At 37.4% G+C, this 18,970-nt stretch overlaps 1 protein-coding gene across 1 annotated transcript in view; it reads right to left on the reverse strand.

The window, feature by feature from the left end:
• The window catches only part of LOC127626562 (ATP-binding cassette sub-family C member 3-like), a 73,578-nt gene extending 59,540 nt beyond the window's left edge, over positions 1–14,038 (reverse strand). The window contains exon 1 of the mRNA XM_052102444.1: positions 13,772–14,038. Within this exon, the coding sequence (XP_051958404.1) occupies positions 13,772–13,807 (36 nt within the window). The 5' untranslated portion in view covers positions 13,808–14,038. The remainder of the gene's footprint in view (positions 1–13,771) is intronic.
• Between the last annotated feature and the right edge of the window lie 4,932 nt (positions 14,039–18,970).

Here is an 18,970-nt window from a genome sequence, read left to right on the forward strand (position 1 = left end):
GCAGACGAAGAGGGCCGCGCTGGCTCGTGGAAGGCGACTGACGTGAGGGTGACCTCGTTGACAGGTGGAGTTGGTGTTACGGGGGCGCCGGGGGTGGCTGAAGAGACACCACTGTGGACGGTGAGGCAGGGTCCTTCTCAGCAACGTCCACTGCGAGCGGTGAGTCGCACACCAATAGGGTCGCCACCAGGAAGTCGCGGAGGGTCCAGTCACGCGTCGCCTGTGGCAGCCGCTCCTTCAGTGCAGGGTGCAGATTGCCCCTGAAGAAGACCACCAGAGTGTAGTCCGGGAAATCCGAAATACTCGCCAGCTTAAGGAAGTCGTGGATGTGGTCCTCTATAGGGCGGTCTTCTTGCCTCAAGCAGAGCAGGTGGTAATTTGCTTGTTGAACCGCTGGATCCATGGTGGTTCTATCGTTCTGTTACGAATGAGGTCGGAGTCAGACAAGGAATGAGGATCCAAATGCGGGTTTATTGATAAAAAGGAAACAAACAGGGATGAACAAACTACCACGATGGGCAAAATGAAAACAAAACACAGGAACTGGAAACACAGGCATGGGAGCGAGCATAAACTACGCACAACAACATTCAACGATAGACAAGGACTGAAACAAAAACCAGAATATATATACATGAACATAGAACTAAGGGGCCAATGAACAAACAGAACACTAAACAAGATAACAAGATGACAAACAGAAGCAAATGGCAAACTTAACGAGGGCAGGTGAAAACAATGAACAGTGAACACAAGGGCTGACAGGAAGACTATGGAGGTACAAGGGTGACAAAAGTGAAAACTAAGGAATAACAAAAGTGACAAAATTACAAACAAAGGGCAACAGTGAGACAAGACAGGGTAACTGTTACAGTAAGTAAAATATGACATATTTTATAAAATATGACATATACTGTATAACGCATTATTTGAAAAAGAAACGATTTTAATGCTTGCATTACATAACCAACTACATTTACAAGCTTTTTGAAGCATGATAAAGTATTACGGTATCTCATCTGAAATTGCGTTGAACTTTGAAGACCCGGCAGACAGAGTCCAGCAAAACATCCAAGTTAAAATGTGAGCTGAAAGTGACCTAGAAGCTGTCCAAAAGTCTGAGACAACATTGAAAATGTGTGATTTTTACAATTTAAAACCTCTTTTACATTTCAAATATGTAAAGACAGAAAAATACAAGATAACGTGAACAAAGATGTTGATGCGTTCTAAAATGTGTCATACCGAAATTCATCACACGTCTCAAGTGCGCATTGCATCCTCAACATTGCCACATGGTTGCTATAGTTGATATAAGTGTAAATTATTAGCTGTCGTGATGAGTTTCTGCTTTCAAGCCAACTACTGTCTTGGCAGATTACTTTTTAATTGAAATATAAAGAAAATATTGTTGAGAACGTATTGTATACTTCAAATATAGTTGATATTCGAGGTCAACGGATGGTGGATTTTGCCGATACAAACAACCAAGGTGGTGGAAAAGGCTGATGACCGATTAATCGGACAGTAGACTATTTTTTTTATCAATTTACAGAGTGATAAAACATTTCTTAGGATGTTTTTACAATAGATTTGTTTGCGTTCGACCGAACCAGGGTTTGTTTCCTCACCCTCCTGCTACTCCCGCTGGTCTGTGTTCACATCATTTCACTTGGGTTCGAACCACGGTTCTATTACATCATCAACATGAGTACAAGCAGCAGGTGTTTAGCACTGTAACACAGTAACAACCTGAGAAGACATCACAAGGTCACATTTTTTAAGTTGCGTTACAAGCCGGTCACACATTGGCAACAAAAAGGCAAATATTACATGATTACATAATGGACTTAAGTGCGGTTCAAAGCTCTTTTTAAATTACAAAAACTTTTAAGTGTTACTTAGATAAGGATGCTTTTGAGAAACGCGCCGTAGAGATTAAGTAGTACTTAAGTGCTACTAATGTTCTAGTTAATTGGGAAAATGTGCCTTGATTTGTTTGAAAATAGTAATAATCTAATAAATTAGAAAGAATGCAAAATAGAAGCATTTCTACTAGTGATCTCTAGAACTTTGGCACACACTGTACATTGTGTGAGCACCTTCAGGCTATGAAGATGAGAGCTTTTTGATGGCACTTCAAAGGGACTCTTTGTTGCTGGAGAATACCACTCTTATTATGTCTTTATTCATCTTAAAAGTGGCACAGTCAGGATTTATTCAGTTCTTTTCAAAATGATTATTTCTCCTTGCATAACCAGGTTCACTCCTATTCTTAATGCTTGATTATTGTGTAATAACAGCAGAGTCCTTCCACAGTGAATCAAAAACAGGTTGAGTTCATGTTTACAATACCAGTCAATTCTTCTGTGATTTTGAGCAATAAAGTTGCTATTGTTCAAGCTTTTTTGTTTTAGTCTTTTCTTTTTTAATAAGTAAAAACATTTAGACAGTGGTAAAGTATGAATACACATCACCAATCAGCTGCCCCCACCCTGCAGAGTCTCAGCAGCTACAGGTCTCAGCGAGCTGTTCACAGACATTTTGTTTGAAAAATACTGGCTGACAACCTCAAACTGTTCCCACAGAGTAACATCAACACAAACTGAGCCCACAGCAGGGAAAGGAGGGGAAAGGTGGCCTGTGCTTACACAGTGTAATGTAATACAGACGAGTAGATGGAAGAAAGCACAACCTAAGTGGGCGGTTTCAGATACTTTTAAGGATTTTCAAGTCACAACACGGCAGTGGAAGAGTAAGACCTCAGTCTTACTACCTTACTAATACATTCAAATTCATTTCACATACAATCATTTAACATCTTGCTTTCCAGTTCTGAGAAGTTTAAGAAGGGCTGAATATCTGTTTAAATGAGACATATCATGGAAAACATGATTTTCCTTGTTCCCTAAAGTTTTCTGTGGCTGCAGACCAATCCGGTGAAAGCTTGTAATGTAGTAAGACAGTCTATTGTTTTAATTGAGATTGTACGTGGTACCATGCCGAGCAGGGGCGTCGGACTGGGGGGGTAAAGGGTACCGAGTACCCAGGGCTCGAGGCAGGGGGGGCCCCTTAGAAGTCAGTTTTCTATACATACATATTTGGTACGGGGGCCCAGCAAGATGGTTTGTACCCAGGGCCCAAAATTTGGTGCTACGCCCCTGATGCTGAGACGCCAAGCTTATCACAAGTTGGTTTGACACACAACCAACACCCATGTGTACTTGAAAAAAAGTTTGTTTGAATATCACAAGTGTATAGGCTGTTTTCAAAAGACTCAAACCACAGTAATAGAAAAAGAAAGGTTAATAATTAGCCTAAGAATGTAACTACTTTATCATGCTGTCAACACGCAGTGTTGTGCAGTCGATGAAGGGCAAGATGGCTGTAATAACAGACACTTTATATTCTACTAATATATTGGACAGTACTCAGAAATCACAGGCAGTGGCTGATACTGTAACAGTTTGTTGATTGGCCGGTTAACAGAAGTGGTCATCCTATTGCCTATTTATCCCAAAAGGATATTGTCAATGGATAGTGTATATTTTCTACTTTCCAATGTTTGGCGGTGAATTTTGAGTAAACTTTATAAAGAAAACTAAAGTAAAATAAGTGTTCAATTAAATTCAGTAATTTTGTGTACATCATATCAATTGTATTATACTGTACTGTATATGGGTTGTTGATGCATAACATGTCAATGGATATTTTTGCATCAACATCAAGATTTTAGGTTAAAATACATATGAATATATAAGGGAAAGTGTATATCTAAGTCACCATTTCACCATTGTTATTCACCTTTTCCCTTCAATGGCTCATTGTATGAGGTCCTGCAGTATGACAATTTTTGTGATACTGCAAATATTCCATGTATTCTCTAAATTAGTATGAGGTCATAATGCATCCATAATCATTGTAGAAATAGCAAAATACTGTTTAATATCATGTGACCCTGCATACACCTGCGTGGATGTTGTTTTTGGCTTCGCTCTAAGCAGCACATAATAAGATCTCAATTCAGAAGACTCTGCGCTGTCAGTAAAGGGTTAAACTTTCGACACAAAGAGTCATGTGACAAAACAACATGGTGCCGATCACAGCAGAGTTTGTCTTTGGGAGAAAAACCAACATAACTACATCTGGTAAGAAACCTAATAAAGTTTTTACACTGAAACCTTTTTGAGTCAAATAATTAGTTTCTCTAGAGTCTCTGGTTTCATCCGATATGCCATTTTTTCTGCCATTTGAGCGATTTATCAGAAATGCTAAACACAATGTACGGTAATGTGTACTTTAAAGCATTTTTTCCTGAGAAAGCCTATTTACTCTGCATTATCACAATGAGAATCAATGGGTTTGTCCAAAAGATGAAACATTTTGCTTTCAGAGACTTTATATGGAGTAAGAATGAAACTACGGTCATTTTGAACTGTTTTGAGACCAGTGCAAACAGCACACTGGAGGTTAAGTCATTCGCTATATAGGGAGCAAGGGAGCATCCTATGGCTCTCTATGCAGTGTATTCAATCCAAACTTCCAATCAGAAGTTCAGTTTCAGGCTGCAGATGATGTTTGGATAACTCAACATGTTTGGCAGACATGAGACAATGATAATCAGTACATAGATTCAGAATTATTTTATTTTAACATGGTTGGCAGTGATTAGATTATGGTGGCCATTTTTTTTAATCAGAGAATTAATTATGTTAATCTAGAAAACATGAATAACCAACACTCCTGGAAACAAAATGTAATTGAACATTTTATTAAACTCTGACTTTCTATAGCTTGGTTTTATAAAAAACACATATGTCCACATATGTTGCCACACATTTTTAGGAAACTATTTGCTTTAGAATTGTTTTTTTGTTGCATGTTTATCATGTGCTACTAGTTCCAAATCAAAAAGGGAAATGGAAACTGCACACAGTAGTCACGCTCGGGTGTCAGGAGGTTAAAATAGTGTTAGATGAAGTACAGCCTACCATGTCTCAGGACATTTCAACTTACCAAATATATTTCATGTCAACAAGTATCTGCATTATATCAGCCATCATCCACCCTGCTCTCTAGACATCAGTTTCGGCATTGACCATTAAAATACCCATATCAGTCGACATTAATACATTCTTTGTATTTAGGTCACCCACAACGATTAATTAAATTATCGAATTATCGTGAGATCTACAGTGCAAAAACGCCCATGGCAATACGACTGCAGCATTATATTACTGCAAAAGGGGAAGCTATGCTTTCATGCCATTAATGATGCAATCAGCATGATCATCGGTTGCATTATTTATAATGAGTTGTTTAAAGTATGGACTCAGTCATTGATTATATTTGATATAGAGATATCAAAATATCTTGAGGAAATTAAACATGCACTCAGCAGACACACAAGAAGCAGGTTTTGACTAATCTAAACATGCATTCAGATTGAGACAATGACTAGAAAAGCTACCTACAACAGGAAGTGTGACACAAGGCCCAACTTTTGCTTTCCAAACAGTATTCCACAGCATATTTCCTCCCCTAATGAACATAAGACTCTGAATCAGCACTGCAGAGCTTTTGCCTGCATCAGGGGGAATTCTGAAGGCTTTCATGAAGAAGTGAAACTGCAAGAATGTTCCCATCTTCATTTGTACTATTAGGGACTATTTTTATCCACTATCTTGTGTTCAATTCTTATATTATTTTCTCAACCTCATGTCATTCAAACCCCTACGACCCATTAGAACATTGGAATTTCTGGATGCTCAACCAAACTGCACAATGTTTTGATTGCTCTGCTTTAAAGCCACAGTATTTACACTTTCCAGGGAAATCAACCCACAAATTACTTTTTAAAGTTACTTAAAGATGTCTCTGTATATTATGCTGGGATGGAAAAATAATTTTGCCATAAAAAAGTTTAAACAGTACCTTTAAATCTTTATTATGTTAAATATTTGTTCATGTAGCTAATTTGAGTTGTGTAAGTAATGATCTGTTTATATCATTTAGTAACAAACTAGCATGCACCGCTTGCTCAACCAAAACCATTTGACATGTTGCTCAACTACATGAGATAGTAAATATAAGCAGCATAGTTCAAGTGTGAAGACTAGCAGCTGTACATCATCGCACCATTAGCTGAGTAATTCCCAGCCAATCACATGTAAGCCATTGCTTTATAAGTCTGCTCACAATCTATCACATTGCTGTTTCAGTGTGCTAACACGGCAACCCCCACCACCCACACCTTCACAGCATACAAACATTTAGACCTCCTAGCTTTATGATAAATAAGCCCTAGTAGGGATGCACATATCCTCACAGAAACTGCGAGTAGAAAGGCTTCCAGTTAATAAAGAGTGCTTCCAAATTAGGACAGCACATCTTCTTTAATGTTGTTACATCTGTACAACAACTTTCATTGATGTAAATGTTGCTGTACAGATGTAACAATGCAAAATACAGGGTAAGATGAAATAGACATAAGTTCTTGGGAAACATATTGTTAAAAATCATCAAAATGACACTGGAAAAATGCAATAAAATATCAGAATCTGATTGATAATATGAATCATTTTTATGCTTACGTTATTTTGCTTTACATATAAATAGAGCAGTGTGGTTGTACTCCTTTCATCGGCAGTAGGAAAAAAGCCATTTAAGGACACGGGCAGCATGTGCTACATAGAGGAGGGGTGGATGTAGAGCAAGCGAACAACATCAGAGAGAAAAAAAGGAAAAAGAGTGGAAGAGAAATGTATTTCACTGTGTCTCATGAAAAAGATCAGCATCCACTACTGCAGTCAGAGAGAGAGAGACAGCTGCCAGATACCTTACATGCCCCTGTGGCTTTTGAGCAAGCTAATCTAAATCTGAGTGTGCAGAAAAAAATGAGCTGAATGCAACCAGACTGTGGTATCTGAACCTTTTCACTCCTCCAACTGGAAGTAGGGCTGCACATGTTTTGAGAGAATATAATAAGCTTGACCACAGCTTAGCTTTGGCCTACATCAGGGGTTATCAACCATTTCTGACTTAAGGAGGGACCCCACTTTGACTCCAAATCAACCCACGATCTTGAAATAAGATCCTGGGATTAAATACATAATTTACAGTAATAACAGCTTTGTATGGAGCTAAATTCATGACTGAAGTCTTTGAAGCATAAAAGCGTGTTGAATTGCTCTAATCGACAAAATAAATGCATTGTATTATCAGTGCTTGCATTTTCAACGCTTGCATTTTGGGAGGCATGGAATATTTCATTTGGAAACATTTCACAACTAATTTCATTATCAAAATTTAAAAAATAATTATTCACCTTCCAAATTGAATTTCCGAAATATTCAGTTCATTTGAAAATACCATCTAGATTTTTCGACAGGTAAAATTCAGCCTGTTCCATTTCGCTTAAAAAACTTTGCTTTGTCAAATTCAGTGGTTCAAATTCCACATCCAGGAACTGCAGGAAAAGCAGCAGAGTACCGATGTACAATCTCAACCTGTTGATATCCGTTCTGTAGGTGGTGCAGTGTGATCGGGTGTTGACTGCTGAAGACCAAAGCTACAGGTAGAGAGAACAGCCATGTACGTTTTAAGTTTGTTTTTCCAATTTGAAATGAAATGAGTAGAAACAAGAAAACAAGAAAATAAAATATTACAATAAAAATTATAACGAGCTGAAAGTGGCCATATGATATTAAATTCAGAAGGAATGATGATGATGTTATACTTTATCTATGAGAAAATTGTCTTTCTTGGCACATCTTCCCACATTCCTTCTCTTTACAAACTCTCATCATCCTCTCTGATTCTGAAGTGCGCTGTCACACGCGCATTTGTAATTGCATTGATGATCAGTTTGGGCACAAAGTGCAGATCTCCGCTTAATCAGTTAATGTTTGTACATTTCCCCCATGTTTGTGCTTCCACTAACCTATTGTGCACATGAAATATGCTTGCTAACACGTTTGCTAACACCTCTTTATACTTTTTATATCTTCACAGACCATAGAAGCTTGCACACCGATGGTCGACCCACAGATGATAAATGAAACATTGCAAACACATATTTGATGAAAAAAGCAGTGATTGTGTAAAAACAGTAGATCGTAGCCTCCAGCACAAACAAATTACAAAACGATGTATCTAACTATGTAGATAATTAGTATAATTATTTAAGAAAATAACTTTGAACATTTCTCAGCAAGCTAAATTACAAGTTTTTATAAAGTTATGCACAAATCTTTGAATGAGCAATACTATACGGTCAGATTTCAGCACTTCACAAAGCACAGCAAAGAAGCACTTAAAAGTGTGTCGCGCATTCGTGTTAAGTGCAGGTTTCGAAAACGCACGAGTAAAAGGGAAAGAACGTTCGCAACTTCGCATGTAGAGAACACTGTTAAGAGCCAAAGGATCATGTGATTCGGGAATTTTAATGATGTATCTTTTCTTCCATGTTCCACGTTTTCTTCCATCAGCAATCTGATATGAGCTCAGTAAATTGCTGTATGATTGGCTGTTAATAATAAGCTGCAGAGGCTTAGAAAAAGAAAATATAATTTACCTCTCGCGTTGCCTGTCGCGAAGAACCGTGCATGTGAAAGCGGCAGGATATTGGGTACATGAGCACTGCTTGCTCGCCGCCACAGTACCGCTAGCAAAACCGACAAACATTTTATTTATTTTTATTTGCAAACTATTCTTATATTCTGGCAGATTTGATTGGGTGGAAAGCACGTAAATAATGAACTGAACAGAAATCGACAACTCAAATCTTCCTCCTGGTCCGCATCGACTTAAACTGGTGCTAGCCTGTGCATCAAACGCATCAAGGGAAACTGAGTCATGGGAGATGCGGAGGTAATTGTCATTTGTCATTAGATTTTGTGTCTTTGCCTCGGACAGGTGACTTCTCGTGGTTCTGGAGGCTGAACCCAGCTTCAAGGGCCGCATCGCCCTCCACATGACAAGAGTAGCAGAAAGTCACAGAAGGGCGATTTTACGAGTTTTCCACATAGAAAAGTGGGAGGAGTGCACAAAAAACATGAATTTGGAAGAGAGAGAAAAAGCTTGCAGTTGCTTTGATAGCAGAAAGTAATAAAAGGACTTGTTTATGTTTATGTTCAATAACTTGAGTCTCTGATATTCGTAAACGATAAGGTAATGTTTAATTAAAAGAAATGAGGAGACCTTCAATGTCTCTTCACAAATGTTGACAGTTTTTAAATATTTCTTGTTGCTTAGTACTCTCAAAGACATCAAAAACGTTTCTGAAAAAGACTTTGGTGTGACGACACATTTAGACTTTAACGTATTCTGCAGCGCTGACGCAAGTCATGTGAAAGACCCTAAAATATAAATATCAGTCACTTTTGCACATTAATCATTGTGCTTCACAATCACAAAAGTGACCGATTACGGTTTCAAAATGGTGAATTTCTCCGTAAGGTGAGGAATTTGTATCCCTGAAATTATTCTAATTATTTTTTCATGCATTTATTTATTTTGTGAAATTGGATAATTTTCCACAGCACACCTGACAATCTTTCACGGCACTGATTCAGATTCAAAGCAATACGAGCATCCAAAGCAGTGAGCTCTAAGGACTATAGACATTTTAAAAAGTAAGAATAACATAAAAAGAGGAAGATTAGTCACATAAATAGAAAGCATGGAGCTATTGTAATATCGGCAGTTCAGCAGTGCAGACTTCAATGTATCTATCATCATCTGCTTAAAAAGGCCCCATGGGTCTAGAAAATCAAGAGCTTCAAGATTAGTTCAAGTTTTGATTAGACTTAATAATTATGACTTAATAAGGATGTTATACCTGAGTATTGAAGGATTGACGAGTAAGATTTACAAAATTATTATTTCGCAAGTTTTTTTACACAGTTTTTCGACTTGCATTTTAATGGTATAAAATTAAGTGAAATCTACTTAATTTTCTGGCATAATATTTATAGAATTGAGCGAGTAAATTGAACTTTAAGGATAGTTCACCCATTCTCTCATCATTTACTCACTATTATGCCATCCTTGACGTGTATGACTTTCTTTCTTCACCAGAATACAAATGAAGATTTTTAGAAGAAAATCTCAGCTCTTTTGGTCCACGGCAATTGAATGGGTGCCAAAGTTTTGAAGCTCCAAAAATCACTCAAGTCAGCATAAAAGTAATACATACGACTCCAGTGGTTAAATCTATATATTCAGAAGAAATTTGTTAGGTGTGGGTGAGAAAAAGTACATTTTTTATATAAATTATAATCCCTGCTCACTTTAACTTTCACATTCTTCTTATTGTGTTTTTGGTAATTCACATTCTTCATGTATATCGACCCCTAACTGGTAGGGAGAAGAAGTTCTAGCAAAAATGTAGTTAAATATTGATCTGTTTCTCACCCACACCTATCATATAATGTCTCAAAATATGGATTTAACCACTGGAGTTTTATCGATTACTTTTATGCTGCCTTTATTTGCTTTTTGGAGCATCACAATTTTGGCACCCATTCACTTGCATTGTGAGGACCTACAAAGCTGAAATATTCTTCATTTGTGTTCTGCATAAGAAAGAAAGTCATACTTTGGGGATTACATCTGGGATGACATGGGGGTGAGTAAATGATGAGAGATTTTGAACTATCCCTTTAAAATTTCAGTAACCTTTACTTACAAATCTGATGTATATGGTACTTCAATAAGATTAGTACAATTTAAATGAATATATTACTAGAACATTCTACATTCCACTAACGGGTTAGATAATGTACCACATGACATATCAAAGCCTTCCGCAGGAAAGCTCCATGCATGCTATTCAAAATCTCCTTGGGATCACAATGAGATCATGGGAAGCTGCGCATGCAGACCAGAACTCTTGATGCACAAAACATGATGACTGTAACAATTAACAGATAATTGTTTTGGTCATGAATGGGTCATTTTGAGTAGAAAATTAACTTCATACTTCACAAAACAAGAAGTTAATAAGCATAACAACAAAATCAATAATAAAAATGATGTAAATAAACTTGAAATCATGCAAGCTCATCAATTATTCAAGTCCAGTGCATTCTGGGAACAACTTTCGAAAAGTTAAGTAAAATGTACTTATTTTATTTACCACTGAAATTTACTCAAATTAGCAAATAAATATTACAAGGTTTTCTACTTTAGGATTGAAACATGATGATGCATTATAAAAAAATAACAAATAAGCATAAAAATATATTTACTTATAAGTAAAAACAATGTTTGACATTTCTGAATTAAAACCACATGTAGTATTAACTTAATATTTTCAATTTCACTATAAAAATAACTTATTTAATGTAGAAAGTACTTAAAGGAATATTCCAGTTTCAATACAAGTTAAGATCAATCGAAAGCATTTGTGGCATAATGTTGATAACCACAAAACTATATTTTGACTTGTCCCTCCTTTTCATTCACTTCCACTGAAACCTTGATTTTTGCTTTTTTGAAAGAAAAGTAGAGAACAAATAGTTATTTTCATATCAACATTATGCTACATATGCTGTCAATTGAGCTTAACTTGTATTGAACCTGGAATATTCCTTTAATCGTTTGTACTTGTTTACATTTACTTTGATCAACAATGTTTAAGTCATTGCAGAATAGGCCTAATTTCACAACACGACTCTTATGAAACTATAATCAAGCTTCAAGTGTGTCTGTCTAGTTATTATAGCAGCAGACACTGAGCTGATTCATGGGACATGGTGGCGACAATTCAATATGCAACTGAAAATCACTTTGAAACCACCCTGTCTCTTTAATTTGGTTTAACTTCAATGTATGCTAGATTTGTACATGGTTAAAATAAATATTTAATGACATTGTTTTCTTTTTTGTATCTGCTGGTGTGGATTACATCTGTTTAGCAAACTCACTGGTGTCAAGCAGGTTACAAAACAGGAAACTTCCATCCCTTGGCATTTCTTCTTAACCTACATAATGTAAAGCTGAGCGACTGTACGGGCCCCTCGGAGAGTGTAATGACCACAAGAATAAGACACACTGTGTCTGTATTAGTAACTAGGCCAAGCACAAGGATGGCACACCGTGAATAACCTCATACACAACAGACATTCCTCTTTAGAACCTGTGACGTGGAGCGAATAACTGAATAAACCTATATCAACTTAGAGGTGAACACGAAAATGTCACACTGTTTGGAAAATGTGATGTGAAGGGGGATGTTATTTGAAATTTCTCGTGAAATGCTACAATGGAAGGGGGCGTTCACTACGAATGTGTTATGCATCCATCGTGCACTGTTTTCCCATTCTTTTTAGATATGTAAATCACGTCTTGCTGTTTTTTCGAGTTTAAAAGTACGACAACTTTTAAAAACGCTTCTCGTTCTGTTACATTCATTGCGCTGCTTTATTATGTTTTGCCGCAAGGATGAGTTCGGTGTGATCGGCCCCTAAGTGAATAAATCAGTATATCAACAGAGAGGTGAGCCTTTAAATGTCACTCTGTTTAGACATGAGGTTATTAATATGTGAATGGATGTGAATTACAACAATACAATGTACAGTAGTAGATGCCTAATCAGACATTAGCTGTCATCATATTTAGATGTCATGTCAACCGATGACAACTTGCGTTTCATCTGAAACACAGCAAAGCAGTGTATCTGTATTTCAGAGATGTTCATGTTCACTGTGTTGCAGTAAAGCACTTACAATCATTAATTCCAAGAGGGTAAGATGGGGTAAGATGCCCCCCTTAAGAACAATGTTCATTTACTTTTAAAATATAACATATGTAGATAAACTTTTAGCATATACAGGATGATGATGCATCATCCAACATATTATCAAGGGAAATAAATAGAAACTAAGTTTGTTGTCATGGCACAAAATAAAAAAATTATGAAAAGGGGCTAACTTACCCCACTTCTGGGGCAAGGTGACCCCCCCCCCCAACTGGGGCAAGAAGCCCCCTCCCCCAGGGAAAACTTGTCCCAGGTGATTTTTACAGAATGTATAAAATACATTTGATATCATTCTTAGTGATGTATTTTTGACATTTAAAGTAAAATATAAAATTAAATATATTATGAAACTCAACATATATTTTCTCAATTTAGCTGAATAATTTAACTAAACAATGACAGGCAAATCAAATAACAGAATCACCGTGAATGAGTTCATCTGGAAGGTAAACTTATTCTAAGAATTACTCCAAGGGTCTTTTTGTCATTTCAAAATAGAAGAAATATTGAAATAAATTAACAAATAGACATGAAAACTTTTAATATCCAACATAAAAGAATGTAACACATCACTATTTCCCAATGACAAAACATTAGATAATTTAACCTCAAAACTATTTGGATGGAATAAATCTCACAAATGTTGAAATTCAGAGGAAATATCAAGATTAAGAGGAGCACAGCTTTCGATAAAGGTGCTGCGATTTAGTGCCATCTATGGTCAAGAGAAAAAGTTAAGGTGGGGTGGTCATCTTACCCCGGGGGGCATCTTCCCCCATCTTACCCTACTAAGTCATAATAATAAGTAAAAGAGTTAATGTCAGAATTGTTTAGCATTATTTATTAAAGGCTTCATAAGCGTAACACCACCAATCGCTTAATGAAGTGTCAAGGAAACGGTGCAAGCTACTAAACTAAACCTATCAAAACCTACAATACAAGATGAAGGATGCCATGCAAAACTCATGTTACAGGTCTTTTTAAAAGCGAGAGTTGATCTAAACTTACCCAGAATGGAAGTTTGGACCCACATATGTGCTCCATCTGTGCGGCAGTGCTTTAAATGGACCTCTTCTTCCTTATGCCGAGAGGATGTGGCTGAGTTTCTTTGCTGCTCTTTTGTTCTTGCATACAACTCAAACACACGATCACACGCACATACATGAACGAAACAAAATGCAACGAGGGACAGACAGAGAATCTGTTATTAGTTGAGTGTCCAGTTCCTAACCCTCCTCTTCCCCGGGTGAGCGGATGACGTTCAAAACTACTAACCTCCTTGATACAGCAGACACAAGTCAATCTGGGGTTGTCATGGCACGAGAGGCCGCCCATTTCTGCATGCGTATCTCGCGCGCGCGCGTGAGAACATTCCGCACTGCAATAGTTTTTATTTATTTACAAAATTATTTATTAATTCATTTTTATATAAAGCTAATTATAATCAATACACATTAACATAACCTAAATGAAACCCTTTTTTAATTATAGTTAATAATAATAAATAATATTAATAATAATAATAACACAGAAAAACAGAAGAATATTTATTTTGATTATAAACTGTTGTTTCCAAATGCCCTCAAAATGTCTCAAAAGCAAGGTTTTGTCATATTTATCTAACTTGTGCAAACAAATGTGTCACGCATTTTGTTGTCACACAGACAACGAACTATAGTTTTATTTTTTAATTGTATTACAGTATATTATAGTGGTATTGTATTATATTGTATTGTACTTAAGTTTAGTTCGTTTTGTTCATACATGTCTTGAAACGTCTGGAATTTATCAGTATTCATTATTTGATTTATTTACATCCCTGGTTCCAATTAATAAAGTTTAAATCAAGCATCTTTGTCATCATAACAGCAGAAGTACCAGAGGCAATTTTACAACCAGGGAGGAAATAATTGTGCACATGTGCATAGTTTTAAATGGAAATATTAAGAGTTATTATTATTATTGTTTATTGTAAAGGAGCAGTCAATAAACAGTGGAACTCATGAAAACAAAAAATGGAGAGCCAGTGAAGGGCTTCAGCTGTAAACAGTGTATAAAGGATTGATCCTGATGAAGAAGATCTCATTACATGCATTAAAATCTGTTCCTCTTCCTGGAACAGCTCATCTGCACCAGAACAAAAAGAAAATGTAATCACCGCCTGTCCCATTCGTTGCACATTTCTAATACATTTTCTCATTTGTTCTCAATGGATCCTATTTTCATTGCTTCATAATTCTTCCTTAATGCCCTTTCCACTGTTGTGTCTTTTTAAATTCTACAGGTGAAACTCGAAAAATTAGAATATCGTGCAAAAGTTCATTAATTTCAGTAATTCAACTTAAAAGGTGAAACTAATATATTATATAGACTCATTACAAGCAAAGTAAGATATTTCAAGCCTTTATTTGATATAATTTTGATGATTATGGCTTACAGCTTATGAAAACCCCAAATTCAGAATCTCAGAAAATTAGAATATTGTGAAAAGGTTCAGTATTGTAGGCTCAAAGTGTCACACTCTAATCAGCTAAACACCTGCAAAGGGTTCCTGAGCCTTTAAATGGTCTCTCAGTCTGGTTCAGTTGAATTCACAATCATGGGGAAGACTGCTGACCTGACAGTTGTGCAGAAAACCATCATTGACACCCTCCACAAGGAGGGAAAGCCTCAAAAGGTAATTGCAAAAGAAGTTGGATGTTCTCAAAGTGCTGTATCAAAGCACATTAATAGAAAGTTAAGTGGAAGGGAAAAGTGTGGAAGAAAAAGGTGCACAAGCAGCAGGGATGACCGTAGCCTGGAGAGGATTGTCAGGAAAAGGCCATTCAAATGTGTGGGGAGCTTCACAAGGAGTGGACTGAGGCTGGAGTTACTGCATCAAGAGCCACCACACACAGACGGGTCCTGGACATGGGCTTCAAATGTCAAACGTCTTACCTGGGCTAAAGAAAAAAAGAACTGGTCTGTTGCTCAGTGGTCCAAAGTCCTCTTTTCTGATGAGAGCAAATTTTGCATCTCATTTGGAAACCAAGGTCCCAGAGTCTGGAGGAAGAATGGAGAGGCACACAATCCAAGATGCTTGAAGTCCAGTGTGAAGTTTCCACAGTCTGTGTTGGTTTGGGGAGCCATGGCATCGGCTGGTGTTGGTCCACTGTGCTTTATTAAGTCCAGAGTCAACGCAGCCGTCTACCGGGACATTTTAGAGCACTTCATGCTTCCTTCAGCAGACAAGCTTTATGGAGATGCTGACTTCATTTTCCAGCAGGACTTGGCACCTGCCCACACTGCCAAAAGTACCAAAACCTGGTTCAATGACCATGGTATTACTGTGCTTGATTGGCCAGCAAACTCGCCTGACCTGAACCCCATAGAGAATCTATGGGGCATTGCTAAGAGAAAGATGAGAGACATGAGACCAAACAATGCAGAAGAGCTGAAGGCCGCTATTGGAGCATCTTGGTCTTCCATAACACCTCAGCAGTGCCACCGGCTGATAGCATCCATGCCACGCCGCATTGAGGCAGTAATTAATGCAAAAGGGGCCCAAACCAAGTACTGAGTACATATGCATGATTATACTTTTCAGAGGGCCGACATTTCTGTATTTAAAATCCTTTTTTATTGATTTCATGTAATATTCTAATTTTCTGAGATTCTGAATTTGGGGTTTTCATAAGCTGTAAGCCATAATCATCAAAATTATATCAAATAAAGGCTTGAAATATCTTACTTTGCTTGTAATGAGTCTATATAATATATTAGTTTCACCTTTTAAGTTGAATTACTGAAATTAATGAACTTTTGCACGATATTCTAATTTTTCGAGTTTCACCTGTATGTGAAATCCACTTATTGGTATTGGATGATATTATGATTTTTGCTGTTATATGACACAAAAATAAGTATTGTTGCATTGTTTCTGGTTTAAAGTGATATACTCTCTGAGTTGTAGGAAGTTGTGAACTCGTTAAACCTTTATACAAGTAGCAAAATTACTTTAACACACTCAAGCAAATTCTAAATTTGTTCCAATAATAGATGCCAAAATAATCTAGAGAGACTGTGACTCAGTTTAAAGAATAAAAAATGCCATTTACGTTGACTTCTCAAGCACAACACAAATATCAATTTATTAACACCTTTTCAATAGCCTACGTGCGTTATCGGTAAACCGTGATGAAAGCTTTTAGGTTTGAGCGCCATCTAAAGGCGGAAAGAACATTCTGAAGCAGCAAAAGATTTGTTACACGTTTTCATATCCATAAATGTAAATTCACAGATGGCAAACCTAACTTTATAGCGCTTAAGAAGGAGTTCAAAATGTGCATTGATGTAATGCCAAAATCAAAAAATATCAAAGCAATTAAAACAATGGCAATATGTTCATTATTTCACATTTTTATATAGAAAGTATTTACTTATGCTTATTCAATAATATATAGATATGTACCCTCTCTATCTGTTTTTTTTTTTTTGTTCTCTTACTCTGATTTATATTGTATTGTGAAGCATGTGATATGATCGTTTGTTGTAATATGGAAATTACTCTTGTACATGCTATTTGTTGATAATAAAGTATTAATAAAAAAATAAAAATTTAAAATTGTGTTACAAGTTCATTGAACAGATAACTTTAAATTTATATATTATCTAGAGTTGATTTACAGGTGCTGTGTGTGTGTGTGTGTGTGTGTGTGTGTGTGTGTGTGTGTGTGTGTGTGTGTGTGTGTGTGTGTGTGTGTCTAAAAGGTGATTGGCTCTTTTAACTGTAAGGTGGGACTTCCTTTCTACATCCGTTGACCGATTGGTGCGCAGAGATCTTGGTTGAGCGTTCCAATTTCTCCCATTCGTTTTAATAAATTGGCCCATTTCTGCTAAATAATCTCTGGTACAGTACAGTTGAGGTTTGGGGTCTTTTGATTTTGGTTATGGGACACAGGCAGAAGTAAAAAATGTATGTAAAAAGACTTGAATATATTTATATAGATAGATAGATAGATAGATAGATAGATAGACAGACAGACAGACAGACAGACAGACAGACAGACAGAAAGACAGACAGAACGACAGACGGACGGACGGACAGGCAGATGGACAGGCAGACAGACAGGCAGATGGACAGAGAGACGGATGAATGAACGGATGGGACAGACAGACACTGGTGGGTAGATGGATGGATGGATGGATGGATGGATGGATGGATGGATGGATGGATGGATGGATGGATGTAGGGATGGAAGAATGGATGGTGCGAGACAGTCAGACATGAAGGTAGATAAATTGATGGATTGAGGGACAGACAGAAAGATGGATGGATGGATGGGTGGACGAATGGACAGACAGACAGATGTGTGAGTGGATGGATGGATGGATGGATGGATGGATGGATGGATGGATGGATGGATGGATGGATGGATGGATGGAAGAATGGACAGGGACAGACAGACAGATGGACATACAGACATACAAACAGAAAGATTGGTGGGTGGATAGATAGATAGACAGACAGACAGACAGACGGGTGAATGAATGGACGGGTACAGACAGACGGACGGACAGACAGACACATTGGTGGGTGGATAGATGGATGGATTGATGTGTAAACAGGTAGACAGACCTGTAGGTAGATAAATTGATGGATTGAGGGACAGACAGAAAGACATGTGGGTGGATGGATAGATGGATTAAGGGACAGACAAGCAGACAGATGGGTGGGTGGATGGACAGACGGATCGATGGAAATACAGACAGACAGGTGGATGGATGGAGGGACGGAAGAACAGATGGTGCGAGACAGACATACAGACAGGTAGGTAGATAAATTAATGGATTTTGGGATAGACAGACTGGTCTGGATAGATGGATGGATGGAGGGAGGAACAGACAGACATCTAGGTGTATGTATGGATGGGGAAAGACAGACAGACAGAATAGACACACGGGTGGGTGGATAGATAGATGGATGGATGGATAAATAGACGGATGGATGGACCTACATGTAGGTAGATAAATTGATGGATTGAGGGACAGACAGAAAAATTGATGGATGGATGAATGGATGGATGGGTGGACGGACAGACAGACATGCGCGTGGGTAGATAGATGGATGGACGTATAAACCATCAGACAGACATGTGGATGGACTGACGGACGGGATGGACAGACAGACAGACAGACAGATAGATAGATAGATAGATAGATAGATAG

This window comes from Xyrauchen texanus, chromosome 33, assembly GCF_025860055.1.
Source record: "Xyrauchen texanus isolate HMW12.3.18 chromosome 33, RBS_HiC_50CHRs, whole genome shotgun sequence".
Classification (NCBI taxonomy): Eukaryota; Metazoa; Chordata; class Actinopteri; order Cypriniformes; family Catostomidae; genus Xyrauchen; species Xyrauchen texanus.